General features: G+C 37.3%; 1 protein-coding gene across 1 annotated transcript; it reads right to left on the bottom strand.

The window, feature by feature from the left end:
- Nucleotides 1–1,032: 1,032 nt before the first annotated feature.
- LOC141647493 (ABC transporter B family member 29, chloroplastic) lies at nt 1,033–12,002 on the bottom strand. Its single transcript, XM_074455704.1, is given in 12 exon segments — nt 1,033–1,220; nt 1,338–1,485; nt 1,688–1,817; nt 3,477–3,664; nt 5,000–5,085; nt 5,225–5,333; nt 5,335–5,442; nt 7,927–8,010; nt 8,394–8,660; nt 9,778–9,885; nt 9,989–10,075; nt 11,349–12,002. Coding segments are annotated over 11 exon segments (1,875 nt in total). The 5' UTR covers nt 11,910–12,002; the 3' UTR covers nt 1,033–1,220; nt 1,338.
- Nucleotides 12,003–21,590: the final 9,588 nt, after the last annotated feature.

Genomic DNA, 21,590 nt, shown 5'->3' on the forward strand with positions numbered 1-21,590 from the left:
CGGATATAGGACGGATCATATGACTATTCAAACCATATTTGCAAAATGCCTTACTAAGACAAATGGATCATGTTATGCACCCTAAACCTAATACGGTAAATGGATGTTTAATTTCCGTCTTGCATGCAAATCAATCATTAATCCAACTCGACATCTTATACTTGATACTTGGATTAAATCAACCGACTTAGAAAGCTCTCACATGTTAGGTTTAAATCATTGGATGCGCATTCATGCATTTAAACCGTTTTATCAACTTTTGCATTCAACCAACCAAGATCGATCAGTAGAGGCCGCTAAACGCGGGCGGGATTGGGTGTCTGATTAAAGGGCTTCCCAATACGTACCTTCACCTCTTACTCAGAAACTTTGGATAGTGGACGACCTTATCCAGGGCGTACGAGAGTCATTCTAGAGATAGGATGCTAAAGAGGGACGATTTCCTTATCTTTAGTACCTATGTCAAACGCTGCTTTGTGCTTCGATTTGACCGAGGTATAAAGTGGATTTCGAACGGGTTCCAGGCATCCCACAAATGCTTGGTGGCAACTCCGAACATCTCTAATCGTTTCGAGACCCTTACCGAGACGAAACCGACCGATCTAAAACGATCCGGTCGAAAGCATTTTTACGCCGCCGAGCGTGGCTTTCAAAAAGACCGCTATACGTCCGCAGATTGGCCCGGCGTGTAGGTGGCTATGTCCACAACGAGACCCTTGTTGCTTGCATTCTTGCCCTAGAGTTGGGAAAGGGTGAGCACCACGATCCGGCAAAAGTACCAGACCGTGACACAAGTAGACCAAATTTATCGAGTGTGATTTATGTGAATGATCAAATTGTTCATCAAATGAAATCCTAAAATAAAAATGACAGTAATTGTCTGAGATATCTCAAAATAGAATAGGACAACAAATGATCGGGACAGAGGGAGTAACATAGTGTAAGCCCATTTAAGAACTGGAATTCAGGAGTCGCTTGGGAAATGGCCACTAATTACTCCGTATATGATATGGTTCGTCTGTGACAATCAAATTTGCGAAAAAAATCTTGGGATTACTTCAAAAAATCTGTAAGGTGGCCTTACAAGTTACAAATAAATTATTGTACGGTGGTTTTACAAGTTACAAATAAAAAAAATATTCAAAAAATTTGGGAATGAAAATAGACGTCTAAGGTCCAGAACACTGTTGCAGTGCTGACCCAAAGCAAGAGGTTTGCACCTGCAATTTGAGTAACATAAGCATGTTAAAATCGCAATAAAACAGACAACTGAGACACGTAGCTACTACCTACTATTACATGAAATGCAGAATGGTGTGGGTTCATCATTTCATCACCTTATATGACCAGGCCAGCTGATGATTCCAAGTCACCATGACCGTTTACCAGCGTTGAGCGGTCAACCTCTCTCAGCTTTCCTTCTTCTAGAACGAGGACTCTCTCTGCCATTAGCACTGTTTCCAGCCGATGAGCAATCACCAATACCTACATAATTGATTCGCATTAGCTATGTTCACAAGCTCCCACGTCATGAGCAGGTAAGTGCGGGGTGACCAAATAACAATAGAGAATAGACTCTTAACAGCCAACAACGGGAAGGCCATCTGTTGTATGACGAAAAGAAGTACCAAGTTGCATATTCCGGGAGGATTCAATGAAAGATGGATGCAAGAGACAGAGTGCTTACCGTATGATCTTTCATCAGACGTTCCACTGCATCTCTCACCAACAGCTCAGACCTGCTATCCAAGGCAGACGTTGCTTCATCCATGATCAAGATTGATGAGTTCTGGTAAACTGCTCTAGCTATAGCTAGCCTGTATTGAGCAGTAGCAAAGTTTGTTAGTTTATACAAAGTTACAAACAACGATGAAGAAGCAAGTAGACATATTATAGATGCATCATCATGTGCTTCTCCTCAAATAGCCTTTCGGCCAATTCATCAATTGTAAGCCCCGATCTCATATAATAAGTTCAACAACACAGATAGAACAAGATATTTCACTTGTTATAAAATGTGCCCCTCTTTCTTTCTTCGTCATCAGCGAAGGATTCTAGTTTAAGGACATTTGTCAACGAATGATATAAGACACTTTTGAAGATATGTATAGTCTGAAATACTGTTATGGATCAAAATTTTGTTAACTCAAATTAATTACAAATGTCCAGACTACACATTACAACAATAACTGGGTGATTCAATACTAACATGTAAACACCGATATGGTAAACACACTACATAGAGATATTTTAAGACGAGCACGTCAAGATACGACTAAAAACAAAACAATTTAAGGTTCCCTAGGGGTAAACGAATCAACTAACCCAGATTCTGTATGGGATGGCTATGCCATCTTGGTTAAATGGTAGACATATGGAAGGTGTTTGTTTATTACTATATTCTTGACATCAATAGTTCAACACAGCACAAGGATTAATGGTGCAATACAGTTCTTGTCCAACAGGTGATATGTGATATCAAAAATCGTATTCAAAGACTGAACAAGACAAAATTTAAAGGACGAGATAGGAATTGGCTTTGTGCTCTTTGATGTATTCTTTTATTCTTTATATAGGTTGTTGGATGGAATATTTATAGGAAGAGTTGTAAAACACTATTTTTGAGTAATGAATATACTTAACCTTTCCCCAAAAAAAAATAGTTTACATTTTCATTTTTGTACTCATTCAATAGTCTTATATTTCTATTTTTTGGTAAACTTGGGTAAATAGAACTTAAAAGGGCACTAGTTTTCCGTATTAGCTCCCCACTTGTAATCTTGCATGTCTTTTCTCAAATTTTCTACCCCTCTTTTGTATAAATACCTCCACTTAACCCTATTTAACAGGGTCAAGCCTCATTTCCATATTTGAATAAAGGTTTAAACATCTTCTCTTTCTAATAAAAGTATTAGTTTAAGGGCTTTTCTAGACAACTTCCATCCTAAATGACTGACTACCTTTGCAGTAATCTTGTATCCAATGGTCACTTTAGAAGATGTGCTATATGTTAACTTGGTTGAACACTATGTGTCAGTGACAAAGAATGCATAATGCATGATGTTAAACCATGAAAACGGGCATGGGCCACATTCATAAGGAGGAGAGAGAGCTCACTCCATAAGCCCAATAAGGTTTCATTTTAAAACCATATGGTAATAGAAGTAACTCATTGGTTTATAACATAATGAACCCCTTCCTCATTTTGTCAATGTGTAACACTTACATGAGTGTAAACCACATAATAAGAGCTCTTAAGATATCCCCTCACATGTGAGATACCTTAGATGACGCTCTATACACTAGTAGATCAATCATAAGAAATTTTACTCAAAAAAAGTTACGCAGGCAGAGGGGCAAAAACATGGAAGCACACTGTACTACTAATTAACCTACCCTCTCAAAGAGACCAGTATGATGAATAAATATATTTCCCAATGAAGACCAGTATGATTGCAATATGTTTAAAACTTAACCTTTGCTTCTGACCTCCACTTAAACTTGATCCTCGTGCTCCAATACTGGTCTCGTACCCTTTAGGAAGTGAACTGATGAATTCATCGGCGTTTGCAGTTTCTGCCGCTGCTTTAACTCTCTCCAGGTCAACTCCTTTCATCAAGTCTCTGTAGCCAATGTTCTCAGCAACAGTTCCTGAAAAGAGGGTCTAACACAGTATCATTAATTAATGAAAATTATAAGAAACTCTTGGCCATAGAACTTCAAGGTGGTAATGTCAGTACTTAAAAGTAGCGAAAACAGACAGCCTGGAATTTCTGATACCTGAGTTTACATATGACAATACGAGAATATAACAGTTAAGTTACTTTAAAGCATACTATTGAAGATGCAAGAACTGTTCTTGAATTTCTAAATTTTGGATAGTCCAGCACATAACCATTAAAATGTCCAAAAACTTAGCGGCTTGAAGCTCATTTCTTCAATACTGGACATTCTTCATAGGATCGTAGTAATGATCCTCTAAAATCAACGTCATAAATGATATGCTGGTTTTCCAATGCACAAAAAGTCATGTAACTGGACAACTATCACTGTGTGTTGAGTTACTCTTTCCTGCTTAAATTGACGTCGCAAAAAATCTCTCTCATTCACATTCACAAAGCTGTGCTTGAAACATTACTAAAGTTACAGTTGGCTATGCCTTAATGCTATGCAACCTATCATGAACCTTGAGAACCATAGAAGCACAAGCTGTACCTTATCTCAATATCTCATCATCTGTCACCCAAGTTTCCAGCATAATCATTAAGAAGGGGCCTTCGCAACTTGGAAAGGATTTGGTTTAAAGGATTATAGAAAGTAATGGTCCCCCAGGTTGGCAGGTTCTCTCCTTTGTTTCCTCTCATCTAAAAGGGGTAAACTGACACTTACCAGAATGACATACAATTAGCATCTTGCAAGTAGTCAGAAAACCTCTTAAACCATAGTAGCTACTCCAAGGACGAGAAAACACATACTGATGTGAAAGTTCACCTTTTGTTAACCTCTTGTAGAAAGGAGTCAATGATCATGTATATAGTGAAGTAAAAAATCAAGCTGTTGCACTTCTTCCACACCCTCACAAGTAAATCTACAAGGTTTTTTAGCTCCGAAGGGTACTTACTTTATTTTACATAATACGAACTGTTAAAAAAGTAGGTCATTTGTTGAAAAGATAACCTTGAATTACAATGGTTATATTGTGTGTACAATTCCAATTGGCAGTAGTTAACAAGAACATAAAGTAACCGTCAACTGTCTGTCATTCTACTCATGCAAAGTATGTAATGTAACACACTAAAACTATCTAAGAGTAGAAAAGAGGCCATACAAGGTACACAAAGTTGGTTATCTAACATTTAACAGTTTGGATATAGGCTTCATAGGTTTAGAAAGCAGTCGTCAGAGTCACATTACGGAATCATTCACGGTAATCCACGACTGGTTATAGTATGTACAAAAAGCTACAAAAGACTGAAGGCAATGATTGAGTGTGACTCACGATATCTTGAGAGACTAGGGCGACATGGCTTCGTAAGCTTTCCAGTTTCAAGCTCTGAATATCATGTCCATCAATCAATATACGACCTATAGCATAGGCATGCATATAAACATAATACATTATAGTTTGACACAGACTTTCTAAACCATACAACTCAAACAGACTACATCAGCAAATTGACCTCTAGAAAAACAAAAGGAGGGGAGTTATAACTCAGTAACTCACCATGCAGGGGATCATAAAGGCGAAGAAGAAGTTTAACCAGTGTTGTTTTTCCTCCTCCAGAGGGGCCAACAAGAGCAACAATTTGACCAGCTTTGATGTGGAGATCTACGTCCATTCAAGACAAGGGGCAGACCATCTCTATACTGAAATGAGATATCACAAAACTTCACATCACCTTGAACCGAACCTAATGCAATTGCATCTTGCCTCTCAAGCACCTGAATAAATAGACATTGTTTGAGAAAGAGGTTCCAAAACAAATGAACTCCATCGCAAAGCTCAAATATTTAAGCTTTTACAAGAAAATATTGATGATGAGATCAAAAGGCCACATTTGAAGATGAAATGAGCAGCGCATTGAACCACAGCTATGACTTCGGGAAGTCTTGAGATCAAAACACCTTATAGACTACTTAACTTAAGCCCATAGCCTTGCATTAGTATTTTATTTTGTAAAGCCCTGAACTCCTAAAACCTTGTGTTTTTGATAGTATAATTATTCAAGAGATCGTTGGGCCGTGAAACATTGTCACATTCAAAAGATGAGTGTGGCGGAGATGCGCATGTTGAGGTGGATGTGCGGACATACAAGGAAAGATCGGTTAAGGAATGAGGTGATTAGGGAAAAGGTAAAAGTGGCGCCAATAGAGGACAAGATGATGGAAAACCGACTAAGATGGTTTGGCCATGTGAGAAGGAGACCTATGGACGCAAAGATTAGGAGAGGTGGAGACTTGGAGAACAGAAAAGGTCCCTAGAGGCAGAGGAAGACCAAGACAGACATGGTTGAGAGTGATAGAGCACGATATGAGAGTTCTGGGGCTTGAGGAGAGTATGGTGACGGAGAGGGCACAATGGAGGGGAAGGATACATGTGGATTTTTAATATTTGATTTTTTTGACAGATTTAGTGTTTTTTTATTTATTTAATTTAAAGAAATTAATTTATTTATTTTTCTCTCCTTTATTACACACTTTTTCAACAACCACTTTCTTATAGATTTTACCTGGTTCATTCCGGATCCTTAACTCTATTTCGGTTTTTAAAAATCGTTTTAATCTTTTCTCTAGATTTAAATTTTAAGTTTTTATAAAAGAAAGACGGAATTCGATTTTAAAACTCCTAAGTTCACCTTGACTTTTCATTACATTTTCGTTCTCCCTTTTTGTTTTTCATCTTCCCTTTTTTATTCGCATTTTGAGGCGTGCGTTCACCCATGGACGGTTCGAAAGGATGATTCATGTCAGCCGACCCCAAATCATTTTGGGATTAAGGCTCTGATGTTGTTGTTGTCGTTGTATCGTAACTGCTTCATTAATAACTGTCATAAGTTCAGCAAACTAGTCGTCACTGACATGATATTTGGTGAACACCCAACAATTGGCTATCAGAAGTGAATGTGAATTCCAACGTTTATTTGTGGCCTTTATATTCTGATAAAAGATGTGACAAGGAGTTTTGGCTCAAGTAATACATGCTCTTGTAACATAAGAATTGTTTTCATAATCAAATTTCATTTGCATGGTTTTGTTCAATTAAATCTTTGATAAGTCTAATTCAGCTTTGGTAAAAAAAACTTGGCAAGTGTCTTATGTAAGAACAGTCAAGCAAAACGCCAAAGGTGGCACATCAATGAATAAGCGGTAGCTTCAGTGTGAAATAAGAATGAAAAAGATGTCAAGGATAATCAAGAAAATACAAATTTCAAAGCCAAAGTAAATGTTACTCCCATATGTTGCTCAGACTCAGCTATAAATTTTCAGCACAGGTAAATGTCTGAGTGTTAGATTCCACCATTTCCCAAGAGATTCATTTTTGGCCTGTAAATGGAGTATTGAATACCCATGTTCCTTGTGCACGCGTCAAGCGTCCGACACAGATACTTGGGGAAAAATGAAATAACTAACACTCTCAACTTGTATCATTCTAAGAAAATACCTCGATAGAAAATAAAATGGGGGAAGCAATAGGCCTAGGAAACGGGCCACTTAGGTCTGTTTAGACCATGATTGGGTCATTTTGGATATGTTAACACACTTTAGGTCAGGTATGTGAGGTTACTGACTACAGATCTGGTCAATCAGGTTTTAATTCAGTCAGTACATGTAATTGGCTATGAGGTTGTTAGTATGATTTGATATTAGTTGTTTCAGGTCATTTTTCAATGGGGTGTTTTCGTGAGGTCAAATTCGGATTCAACAAAAAACAGGTGGGTCGATTCACGCTCTTGGTTTATTTTGGGTCTCAGGTTGGGACAGTTCCGGGCGGTCTATGAAACAATGAGTTGAAGTAGGAAGAATCGCCGCAGCGTATTGTTGAAGACCCAAAGAGACCGAGACTTAACCCACAAATAGAAAGTAACCAAAAATTCCATGATCATTGCAACGAGTTTCATACAACAAACTGATTTCATAAGAAACTGGCACCTATAACATATGAGGAGAGGACGAACAAACAACGAGTACAACTGGAAAAACAAGATAACAATAACCGACAGACAAAAGATCAATCACAGAAATCCATGCCTTCTTACAGTTAAAGGTAACGCTCTATATTGAGGTTAAACCAATACTAAATAGTATATACATACACCTCAACCTCTTCTTGTAAAGTTGTAAGATCAATGGTCATCTATTTCAAATTAGTAGCAGTTGCAAGAAAGCTAAGTCAGTTGATTAATTGTCAATATGATCAGTGTTTACCTGAGGCGTGAATCTAGTGAGGGAAAACAGACGTTCAATGGCTGGCTCCCCTTGCTTCAATTCATTGTATGCTTTTCCAACATCCTGCAAGTTTCAATTAGTTTCAGATCGGTTTCCTAACACAATTCCTTTGCAGTCAAGCAATAAAAGAAACAGCAACGGAGGCCACTGAACTTTTTATAATATAAAGAACAAACACGGACATTACTTAAATAACAGCAATTCTGTCTACTGTTCTACTGTCTTGCGGCTAGTATCTAATGATTATATCAAAGCTCCTTGCTGCTGGTTTATTGATCGCTAATAGATTCAAAAGGCTGGAAAAAAAATCATTTCGGCCTTCATTACACAGCTTCTATATAAAAAGACAGCAAGCATTTTCTGTGTCCCAAGGGTAGTGGGACTTTGGAGCAAGGTCCAGAGTACATGGAGAGAATACGAGGGGATAAATGGAAATTTGATCTTACCTGAATAGGCTCAACTAAAAAGACCAATGATGTTATGAAAGATATCAAGCTAGGCATGCTGAAAGATCCCCTAGATAGCGCCATGGAGCCAGCACAGAATAAAAATAATGTTCCGAAATAAACAGCTTGCACAATCTGAGGGATGAGCGCCTTCATTTTCTTCTTTTTCAGCTGTCTGGTTAAGTCAGCATAAGCAAGCCTTTTGAACCTAACACTTTCAGACCATTCCATATTGCTTGCCTTCACAAAGAGAATTGATGGAAGGACCTGTGACAACAGGTCGTTCACGTTAACATCCCAAACATTAATAATGGCTGAGTGCTGGTTGTATTAAACCACGACACCTCCATATGTGGTAACGATTGAGTGAAAACTGATGAAGAGAAACACATACTTGGCGGTGGGGCTCCCTCCTCATGGTCACTAATAAGGGATATTCCACAAAAATTTACTCAAAAATTCACTATTATGCTCTTGATTTACTACCTCTAACCTCCTACCAATTACCAAATGAGCATGAGCAGCATATTTGTAAGTGCAATTATGCATGGACATGCCACCTCTCCCCCTTCCCTCCCATCCAACAAAGGAGTTCAACAGATTGTGAAACAAACAATGAAAAACTAGGTAATTTAAAAAAGAAAAAGAAAAAAATATATTGGACCTCATGTTTTTTCAAATCTTTGATGGGTACCCCTCTTTTATAGAAACATAAATGATGCCCCTGGATTCTATTAGTAGTAGTATTAGTAATAGTATACCATGACTCCGTGACCCTGTTTTACTATTCAGTCACTGAGGTCCGTTAAATGCTTATGTGGCTCCACTTCAAATTAGGAAACATATCTTCAAAAACCACAATCCATGGTATTCCACCAAATTCACAAAACACCGCCACCCTGTTCACCAGCAAGGCAGCAAGCAACCATGAAAATGGCCATAACCACAAGATCCATTTTTGCACCACACAACTACCATGAATTCCCCCAATCGAGCTCTTAGAAAATCAATTTCGAAATCTCTACCACAACCTCTCAACAATCCCCCTACGGATTGAGAAAGAACCGACATGTGTTGAGGATAGAGAGTTGTTGGGGCTTGGTGGAGAAATGTCTGTGGAAGGGTGTAGAATTTGGAAGTGGTGATGGTAGTTGTGCTGGCGAGGAAATGGAAGAGAAGGGGGAGACACTTGTCCGTAGTTGTCGGGGGGTTGGTAGGCTTATAGACAGAGCCACATAAACATTCAATGGGCCAAAGTGACAGAATTGTCAACACTCAAGGATACCTGATAGAGTTACCAACTTACCATATAGAAAAAAAAAAAACAAAAAACAATCTGTATATACTATATAGAAAACTCTTGATACTAATGTCATAACTGCACCTCGTTCAGGTATGCTGAAAGAGCCGCAATACTCAAATGCGCCATCCTAGATATTCTCCGAAGCCTTGAACCAAGTAATGTAATAGCAAGAGCAACAGATGGAATAACCTTCAGTTAAAGAGGCAGAAAGACAGATCAAGATTTTGTCTCGGCTCAATGAACGAGATAACAAATACTTTGTAGAAGTTAGCCCTAAGGCGTCTGTTCTCACCAAGGCTGAAATTATTGATAGGGTTGGGCTGATTGCCAACATCTGTGCTGCCATAGCCGATAGCTGCAGAGTGCTAGGCACTATCGTCTGTCATGAAAATCAAAAGACCAATATTACAAAAAAAATATATTGTTATATGTAGTAGCTACTCATCTGGAGACTATATAACTAACTACAGCCTCCACAACAAACAGAGTTAAACAATCGGAGCTACACTCAGAAATACAGAAGTACATGCCCAACTAATTAAGAGCCTCACAACAGCTGTTGGGTAAGAGATACAGTATAATGTGAGGGTATTTCATGCAATAATTATCCATATAATGAATTGACTGGGCAAACTCAACAGGATATTGCTTTGAAATTTTATTGTCCTGGTCCTTGGAACCCCTACAGTAGTATAGTAGTTAATTCTTGATTCCACCAGCATATCATGCAATAATTATCCATATAATGAAGGACCCTGCAACTCACCTATCTTAATTGTCGCAAAGCAACAAAACATGGACGAATGGATCTGATAACTAAATATTGTTGCATTACAGTCAGTATGCGGATAAAACACAGAAATGTCTAATCCAATTTATTTGATCAAAATCAAATTCGTGGATGTTGAGAAATTAAAACAGAGGGAGTAGAGATCCCAGCTTCACAAGATCACAATTACATACATTGACAAACCTACACTCTTCTCCGCCATTTGCATTACTATGCATTGTATTATTAATGGTAGTACTGTATTAAAAAGAACATAGATTTAAAAAAAGGAAAAATGTTGTCCTTGATGATAGGATCCTATTCAAATGCTTCCCTATTTGCGATCAGTATTCCATCACCACAGTTTCACAGTTTGATACAAAATTTGCAGCTGACAAAACTTCAACCATGTTTTGTAAATTTAAACAACCTATCATTAAGATCAGTGAAGCGAAAAACAGAAATAGCAAAAATAATTTGTTGTTTCGTAATTATACTAAGCCACACTCTAAAAGAATCTATCATCCTCAAAACCAAGACGGCGGATCATTGATCAACCAACTGCAAATTCTTTGTCAACTAGTATCAAATTATAAATAAAGTGAAAAGCTTAGGAACTTTGAGAAGCAATTGATCTCACTAAATCATAATCCTCATGGTAAATAAGATGATTACGAATACAACGGCCTTAAGTGAGAATTAATAACTGAGAAAATAATTCGTCAGTAAGCAATCAAAGTCAGGGTTTTTGGTACACACTAATGAATACTAAAACTCAAAATCACAAATTAACAAATGCATATGCATTTGCCCTAAACAGCTTACTAATTTATACTAACTAGATAAATCGACGAAAAGCGATAAAAAGAATCATTAATCATACATTGAGAAGGGCAAAAACAGTGTCAGAAACATCTGCAGCTTCAGAAGTAATCCGATGAGCAATATCACCAGCGGAAACACCACCACCATCACCGCCATCAAAAAACCCTAAATCCCTCTCCAAAATCCTCTGAAAAACATGAGCCCTAACCTTATACGAACAATTAAACGCCGCTTCCCACAAACACGCCTGCTGAAAATAACTCGAAACCAATCGCACACCAAACAACCCCGCAATTAACGCTCCATCTTTCTTAATCGAATTAACATCACACAAAATCGACGAAAATGAACCCGCTATAGGAACAATTTTCGACAACGAATAGACGGAGATGGCACTGAAAGCCCAGCCTTGAAGGATGAATTTCCACTCGGATTGAAGGTAGGGTTTGATGGTGGAGAAGGAATTGGGTGTTGATGAAGTGCAATTTAGGGAAATTGAAGGGAGTTTTAGGGTGAATGTTAGGTAATTAGGGTTTTTAGGGTTGTTGAATTGAATTGAGTGATGATGAAGAAATGGGGATTTAGTTGAAGGAAAAGAGTGGAGTTTGGAGATGTTCATTTTCTGTTGTTGGGGAAATAAAATAATAAAAAAACTGATTTTTGAATTTCATGTGGGTTAATTGGTTTAGTTATTCTTCTTCTTCTCGCGCCTTTTTTTCTCACTGCAGACCTGCAGGCTGCAGTGATACTTGCATTTTTGACGAAAATGACTTGGTAAATCTTGCTTTTTCAGGTACCTCATTGTTTTATGGAAAAATTGACAAGAATAATCCCACCTTTTACCTCTCTTCCAAAAATAATCCCACCTTTTATTAATCTAAAAACAATCCCACCTTTATACCCTATATTCTTTAAATGAGCCACATGACTGGTTACTTGGTTAAAGGGTTATTATTATTTTTTTTCTTTTTATTTTTTCCTAATAAAATCATCCTTCTTTTTAATTTTAACTCTTTGACTCTTTCCATCACCGTTTCAACTCTTAATTCTTACTACTACTTATCCCTCTTTACTCCGTCCACCACCACCGTCATTCAAGAGGATGTAATGAAGAATGAATAGTTTCATTCATATCCGAGTGATAATCCCGTCTTTTGCCGTTAGCAAATTGATGTTGAGGGATTTTTGAGGAGAAAGTCTGTGTGGTTTCAGAGGTGGCGGAATTGAAGAAGAAATTGTTGGAGAAAGTACGGTCCTCGAACACAATCGAAGGAGGATCCAAACAAATATAATTAGAATTGGAGATTGAGGTTTAGACTATTGGGTTGTTGCTATTGTTATGATTATGGTTAATTATAATAAGAGGAATTAATTGAGTTATGTGATTTTCTTGGTGTTATTAATAAATTTGGTGAGCTCCTCAATTGTGGCTACTACTATATTATATAATGTTTTTTTTTTTTTTTTCACGAGCTTGATCACAGATGGTGATGAAGGTTTAATGGTGAGGAATGAGGATGGAGGTGTGAACAAGTGGGTTAGTTGTAATTTTGGATGATTAGTGCAAGCACTGCAATGACATTTTATTAGAGGAGAGAAGAGAGAATATTGCTCACTTAGACTTGATATTGTAGGTAACATTTTCATATAGCTCATTTTGGGAAGACGGGGTATAATGGTGAGATTGTTTTGAGATTAATAAAAGGTGGGATTATTTTAGGAAGAGAGGCAAAAGGTGGGATTGTTTTTGTCAATTTTTCCTTGTTTTATTGTTTGATTCATCATCTCATTTTATTTACCTCACAAAATCTCATTTGTGACGACACGTATCCGTCACTTTGGAGTGACGGATACCATTTTCCCTCACAAATGACCCAAATAGAGGAGAGAGGGAAGCACATGGGGGTGCCCCCACCTTGTCCCCCCTATCCGTTTTGTGAGTGGTATTATCCGTCACTTGCTCCGACCCGTCTTCAGCAAGACTAATTATAATTTATGTTTACTATGAAAAAGTCATACGGAATATTCAATATTTTAACCTTAATTTCTGAGTCAACATAAAATAAAACATGATTCGTTCACAAGACTCATTGGCTCATAGCTATTAGCTATCACGTCCCATGTTATAAATTTTCTCTTTCTCCTATAAATGGTTCACAATCGACCTGGATAATTCCTTGATCTTTATTCCTTGTCTGATATTGATTAGGGCAAAAGGTGACATTAAACTCTCAACATGAAGTCTAGTTCCAGATTAGACCATGAAATGAAATACCCTCTTAAAGTCCTTCCGGAAGATCCCAACTTGGATCAATTAACTCTGTCTCGATTTTAACCAAACACTTCCCGGTGTGATCAAAGTTAACAAAAATCGTCCCTCCAAGGTTAACGAAGAACATTTTAATTTCTCACATGAATTCCAATCACCGTGTATGCAATGACAAGCATCATTTCCTCTCACAGAAATCTCCCTTATTTTATCGGCCGAATATCTCCATCCATAGAATTTCTTTTAATTCTTCATCCATTAAATAAAGGGTTATTTCATAACTATAATCCACCCATTGGTGGTATGCAATAATCACTTCATCTTATCAATAATCCCAATTAAATCCAACCTAAGCACCATACCTTTCTAATAACTAACCAGCTGATATTTTTTGAAGTTTATGTGTATCAAATAAATCAAGTTCTTGATTCATCACTTGAAATATTACAACTAAACTTCACATATACCAGCTAGGTTGTCCAAAAACTATCAAATATTCCAACATAAACTTCAAAAAATATCGGTTGGTTCGTTATTAGAAGGTATGGTGTTTAAGTTGGATTTAATTGGGATTATTGATAAGATGAAGTGATTATTGCAGACCACCAATAGTTTGGATTATTATTATGAAATAACCCTTAAATAAATCCCAACAATGCATTTCGCCTTCGGGCTTCGGTCAATCAATATCTATCTATATATCAATGTCTATACTCTATATCCATCTATCAATTTATCTAAAACGAATTTTTTTCGAGTGATTACCGAGAGTCAAATTTTTGCGAAAGATTTTCGAGTGATGTCAAAGACTCCAAAATTAATGAAATGCTTACAAATAATAATAAATAAATAAATATTACTACGATCAAACATATTTTCTCAACTAAAATTTTACCCACTGGTAAAAAATTATCACTTATCAACTTCTCGCAAACATCTAACTATATAAACAGTTACCAAGTTCAAAGTTCAATGTTTTCTACTACCTAGTAATATACGTACATCAACTATGTATGATTTTTTTTTCATCGATTTTAATTAGTGTGTGGTTGTATGTTATTAATTTTCTGTTTGAGAACTACTAATTTATTTTATTTTATTTGCGGGATTTTGAGATATAAAATTTACAAAAGGCAAGGACATGTTTTTTTTATATAGTACGGTAATAAATCAAATTTTTTTTATTGAATGAGTATATGTCATGAGTTTTTGCAACTCTATATGGTCTTGCAATATTTTTGTAATTGTGAGCACAAAAGTGTCGTAAGTGGCCTAAATGTAGGACCTCTACTTTCATTGATGTCTTTGATGAACTTGCAAATTTCTTAGCGTTTTTAAAAAAAAGAGTTGTCAAATGGTAAAGTTTGTCCCTTACAGGAATTTAATGTGAATTAGGAAAATAAGGAAAATAATCTCTTTATAGGAATTAGTTATCATAACTACTAAACACAAGCATATTATTCAACCGAAAATTGAGTAATTGACAATATATAGCTATATAAGCAAATAAATTCCACTCTTTTACCACAATCAATTTCTTGTTATTCTTACATCCGATGTATGTTCCTTTTTTCCACCAAACATAGCCACCACTGGTAAATACAGAGTACCTATTTAAAGCGAACAAGATCCAACTTCCACGAATCCCCCATTGATACTTGAATTTCCAAATTGTGTGCGGATGTGCGATCAATCAAGAAATGTCATTGAATTTGAAAATAATACGTAGTAATTACTAAGTATATTATTATGGTTTCTGTTAGAATATGCCTTGAATCTGTTCTGAATTCCGCATCTGATTTAGTTTCCTTATCTGTTTAGGAAACTATTATTTAGTTTCCTTGTCTGTTTAAGAAATTGCTATAGGGTTTCATATATCTGTTAGGGTTTCCTAATTATCTTAAGGAAAATATATGTTATGAGAGTACTATATAAACTCTCATAAGCTGTTTGTTTTTATTCATTCAGAAATTTGTCAAAAATCTATTGTCTTTTTCATGTATTTATTTGTCTTTCTTACATTCGTTATAACAAACTGGTATCAGAGCCAGATTTATCTGGGCTCCTGAATCTGGTAGGAAAATGTCTTGAATAAGCGTGAAGATTGATAAATTCACGGGAAGGAATAGTTTTAGTCTGTGGCAGATCAAGATGCGGGCTCTGTTGAAGCAACAAGGGTTGTGGGCGCCGCTTCAAAAGAAGCAGGAAGGCGCAACCGTCGTTGTTGTCACCGCTGAGATGGCCAGTCTGGAGGAGAAAGCACATTCAACAATTATGTTGTGTTTTGCTGATGATGTTATCATTGAAGTCAAGGAGGAGCAATATGCGCCGGGTCTGTGGTCAAAGCTTGAGAGTCTTTATATGACGAAGTCTTTAACCAATAAGTTGTTTCTCAAGCAACGTCTGTTCAGTCTAAAAATGCAGGAAGGTACTTCTCTCCGAGATCACTTAGATCGGTTAAAACACAATTTTATTAGAATTGCGTAATATTGATATTAAAGTTGAGGATGAGGATGCCGCATTAATTCTGTTAGTATCTTTGCCTTTGTCGTATGAGAATTTTGTGCAATCTTTCATTGTTGGTGAAGATACTGTGTCTCTAGAAGATGTTAGATCGTCTCTTCATACTAGAGAATTGCGCCATAAGGCGGCTGGTACGGTTACAGATAATCAGGCCGCGGTTTTTTTAGCTAGCGAGGGTTATGGAGAGGGAAATTTTGGGAAGAAAAAGTACAAGAAGCCGTCTTATTCTGGTTCTTCTAATTCTGTTGGTACCTCTGGTACATCTAATTTTAAGGGTCCTAAACCTACTGATATTTGTAACTACTGTAAAGGAAAGGGGCATTGGAAATTTGATTGTCCCAAGAAAAATAAACAGGACAAAGCACCAGATATAGCAGCTGCAATAGCAGATACCAATTCTGAAGATGATTATGCTCTAGTTGCTGATAAATACACGCATCTTGGTGATGTGTGGATTCTGGATTTAGGAGCAACCTATCACATATGTCCGCGCTGGGAGTGGTTTACAACCTACAAGCAGATAGATGGTGGCGATATTTTTATGGCTAATGGTTCTATTTGTAAGACAGTTGGAATTTGCTCGATTAAACTACGAACACAAGATGGTAAATTCTGTACATTGAACGAGGTTAGCCATGTTCCGCTGATGACAAAGAATCTGATATCCTGAAGTGAGTTGGACAGTAAAGGTGTCAGTTTTCATGGTGAAGGTGGAGTTCTGAAAGTCTACAAGGGTTCAAATGTGATTCTGAAAGGTGTTAAGCGTGATACCTTGTATTGTTTTCAAGATTCTACGCTGTCAGATTCTGTTTTTGTTCCGCATAGCAAGTTCCAGCGCTGTTTGGACTTGCTAAATGTTAGGAGTATCTGATTGCCCCATGGTGGGCAATATCTGAGGCAGAAGGGAGAGAATTATCTAGCACTAGTTTAGTGCGCCAGGTACACCTGGCACCGTTATGGTGCATCTGTCTGATTGTGAGAGGATTCAAGTTAATGTGGAGATTTGTTAGAATATGCCTTGAATCTGTTCTGAATTTCACATCTGATTTAGTTTCCTTATCTGTTTAGGAAACTATTATTTAGTTTCCTTGTCTGTTTAGGAAATTGCTATAAGGTTTCATATATATGTTAGGGTTTTGATGTGACTCATAATTGCGCACATTTAATACCCTAATTGAGCCTATTTTGCATACTATTATAACATTCCATAGCCATTTTATCCGTCAAATACTTTCTATTTTGCTTTCCTAGTGCATTTCGTATGTTTTGTAGGAAGGAAGATAATTAGGCGGAAATTCCCGTCCCTTGAGCTTATTTGGAAGGATATTGACGATCTTGGTTGAACGAGCGTGGATTGAGCGGCAAGAACTAAGGACTAACATTGCAAGAATAAAAAGTATACGAGAGAAAGCACTCTAAGCAACAATCCCGGCGTCCAAACTGCCAAGACGCTCGTCCCAGGCCCCAACAATCCGAGCGTCCCGACTTATCAGCCGCTCGTCCTCCTCTGCCATCAATCCGTGCGTCCTACCCTTTTGGGCGAGCGGACCGTGGCGTCTTCAGCAAAGATGCTCATCTCTCCAAAATACTTGCATTTCCCTAATTAAAACTTAGAATAGTTAATTACTAAATTAGCCTTAGTTAACCTAATGATGCACTACTATATATACCCCATTTTGATGATAATCAAAGAGGAGGGGCTTCCACATTAGAAAATCTTCTTAGATTAGATTAGGAGTAGATTAGATTAGAATACTCTTTAATCTTTCCACAAATTTCACATTAATCTCTCCTTAATTATTGTTCAAGTTTATTACTTTTGGGTAATTGACGATTATTGGGTTATTATTGGAGGATTGACAATCCTTCATCAATCAATCAAGTTCTCTTCTTTTATTCTTGCTTTATTATTTGGAATCATCTCAAGTTGGTATAATTCCTTTAATCTTTACTCTTTATTGTTCATTTTCTTAAGCTCTTATCATGTTTGTACTTGTTGTAATGATTGACACCATTAATGACATGTTTTACATGATAATGAGTGAGTTGTCTCTTAACTAAGATTAGTGGGTAATTAGGGGAAACAAACATGGGGAATGATTCATGCTTAATCTAATATGTTTCCATAATTAAATTGCTTGTTTGTTGTAATGTCAACTTATGCACATATTATGATTGATGAAATGCTAAGCCTATGAATCCTTGCATTTACAACCATCTCTTATCTATTCAACTTGACTTGTAAGATATAAACCAACTCGAGTCTTGTTAGACCATGCATAGAAGTGATTAGGAGGAAAGTAAGTCGACTTGTAGGTGTTGTACAATCTAATCGATTCGGCTCCGGGACCCAACTCTTTCTAAGAACCGTAAGATATAAACCAACTCGGTTCCTTTACAACAATTGCTTGCAAATTTGTGAACATGTTTGTATGATCAACTCCCATGAATCCCCTATGATCCCATGATATCGTAGCACTTTTAGTCATTTGTTTACATCCTCCACTTCATTGCTTGTTTTACTTTATTGCTTGCATTAGTCTAGACACAACTACAAACCCAAACAAACTGTGACACTAGCATAAATTGAGATAGATAGACTTAGAACCAAAAGCACACCGTCTCATGGATCGACCTCGACTTAACCACTAACTAGTTGTTTGTTGAGTATTATAATTGTGTTTGATTGAGAGCCCCAACGACACTCTCATCAAAATGGCGCCGTTGTCGGGGACGATGTTATGTGATTAAGTTCTTACTTGTTTGTCTATTTTTATTTGTGCTTTAACCTCGAGGAACTTGTTCCACAAGGTCGTTTTTACCATTTTCTTGTAGTTTCCATGTTTGTAGTTGTATATTTATCTTGGCTATGATGATGACCCAAGACTTGACATATGGAGTATGTGGTGGATCTTTTGAGTATGACTATGGGTATGGGGAGTTTGAGGAGCAAGTCAACACAAACCTACCTTACTACTCATACAATGAATATCCTAACCACTACCCCAACCTTTCCCACCAAAATCTCCATATCCAATATCCACAACAACCACCCACCCAATACCCACTTCATAATGAGCTTCAATTGCCACAATACAACCACTTTCACACCCACCCACAACAAGAAGATGAACTCATTCAAAATATGATTCTCCAAATGATGGGATATCAACAAAACTTCTTCAAACAAATGATAGAGGAGAGCCAAAAAAGGGACAATGTTCTTCAAGGCATTGTTGCCCAAGGTGAGGAATTGGAGATTCAAATTGCCCAAATGAAAGAATCCCAAGCAATCACTCTCCACCATTATTTGGACATTGATCATGAATGTGAATTTGAAGTAGTAACCTTTGATATGGAAAATGAGAAGTGGGAAGAGCCAACCTCGTTGAGCTCTTGTGAGTATGAAAGTGTGATATTTGATGAGGAAGACATGAGGTTGAGTAAGCCAAATACTCTTAGCCTTTGTGAGTTTGAGGGTGTATCTTTTGATGTGAATATTGAGATGGTGAAGGAAGAATTATCGAAGAAGAATGAAGCCCCCATCTATGATTCCTATGAAGATAGCTATGATGATAAAATCGAGTTTTGCAAAGACTCATGGGGTAAGGAAGCGGAAGTTTGTAAGGTTGCTCTCCTTGAGGAACCTGTCCTTGAGAAATTTGAGATATCTTATCATGAAGAAGAACGTCACTCCCTATTGCCCATGAAGACTAATTTACACCCATTATGGAACCTATGATTGTTGACGACGATATGGTGGATCTCCTCCAAAAGGTCAAGACATCATACAAGGGGTACTTGGTGGAAAAGCTCAAAAAGAAACTTGCTGATACCGTCGTTTCGTACCAAAAATAAATACCTAAGTACAACTAACTAATAGCTAGTAGTAAGTAGGGTCGATCTCCACAGGGAGGCTAAGTTGCTATCTATCTGTCTAATTCGGTCTGTCAGGGTGTCACAGAAATGGGGGTTTTGAATTGATTGTGAACTAACTAAACTACTGAAACTAAAGGCAAGAGAAGGGAATAAAGGGAATTAAAAATAAGAGAAAGGAAGTATGCTAGGAGTCGGTCTACCGTGTCAGCTATCAGATCTTATACTATCGGGAATACTAAGGCGATTAGACTATTGATAAGAAGAGCTATGGTCGTCACCTTTCGGTCCTTAAACCGCCCTAGAGCGTAAACAGCTTAACCTTCGCCCTCACGGCAATACCCTATTGTAATTAAGCAAGCCTTCCCTTCCAATCTTTCGATCTAGGTCGGGGTCAACTAAATTTATGGTCTCCTGCATGCATTCATTCGACCGGATAACAATTAAATTGCCTAATACAATTCCTATCGCAAGACTAATCTATATAAGTCAATTAAAACATCGCTACCACGGCTTCCCTAATCCTAACATACTACGGGGATTTAGCTAGACATGGAATAAATAAGAACAATAAATAAAGAAGGAGAGGGAACAATAAACATTGAATAAAAAGAGAGAAAGGAGAGAAGAAATTACTGATATAAATGATCCGGAAAATAAGAGCAAAGTAACAGTAACAAGCAGCAGAGAATTAAGAGTCATTAGAGAGGAGAATCCCCTCATTATGTCGTCCTAATATCTTATTTATAAGAAAAATAAGATTTATTAACCTAATTGCGGAAAAGAAAGCTTAAAAGCCCAGCCCGTCAAGGATTGTTGCTCGATCGAACACTTAAGGCTCTCGATCGAGTGATATTCATTAGCATTCCTCTCGATCGAAGACTTCTTTCCCTTTAATCACTCGATCGAGAAGAAGTAGCTCTCGATCGAGCAAATGGGCTCTCGATCGAATAGAAATAGTTCTCGATCGAGCACTTCTCAGCGCGTAATTCCTGCTTCGCGCACCAAACTTCAAACGGCTGCCATTTCTTCGTTACTTAGGCAAACAGGGCGTGGTTGGTGGCGTTGGAAAGCTAAAAGGACAAACTTTCATCTCCAATTGGAATCACCTGAATATCTGTTGTATAACTCGAGATATGGCTCTTACAAGCAGGAACTAGCAAATTGAAGCACTCTCTTGGCTCGCCTAACTTCCTTACTCCAATGCGCATCTCAAAATAGCTTCATTCCCGCTTCAAATTCACTCTTCCTCCAAATGCATGCTAAAAGGATGGTAAAAGGCTTGATTTCACTACTTTTGGATCCATACCTGCAAATAAGACATAGTAACCCAAAGTAGCATATTCGGGGCATTTCGTAGCATAAAACTACGATAAAAGCATAGAAATACGTGCATAAAATAGGCTAAAAAGACTATATAAAATGCACGTATCACTTGCACATGAAGCTACTTATGGAAATTTGGTACCCACAATGTCAACTTCTAAAGAACTCGATCATCAAAGTCATGAGGATTCTCCTTCTACTTTAGAAGGATTGAAAAATCAAAATGCTATCATCACCAAAGTTGAAGAAAAAGGTGGTGAGTGGAAGTTTTCGGACAGCCATGAACCATACTTCCTACCTTATGAT

The sequence above is a fragment of the Silene latifolia genome, chromosome 3 (genome assembly GCF_048544455.1).
Source record: "Silene latifolia isolate original U9 population chromosome 3, ASM4854445v1, whole genome shotgun sequence".
Lineage (NCBI taxonomy): Eukaryota > Viridiplantae > Streptophyta > Magnoliopsida > Caryophyllales > Caryophyllaceae > Silene > Silene latifolia.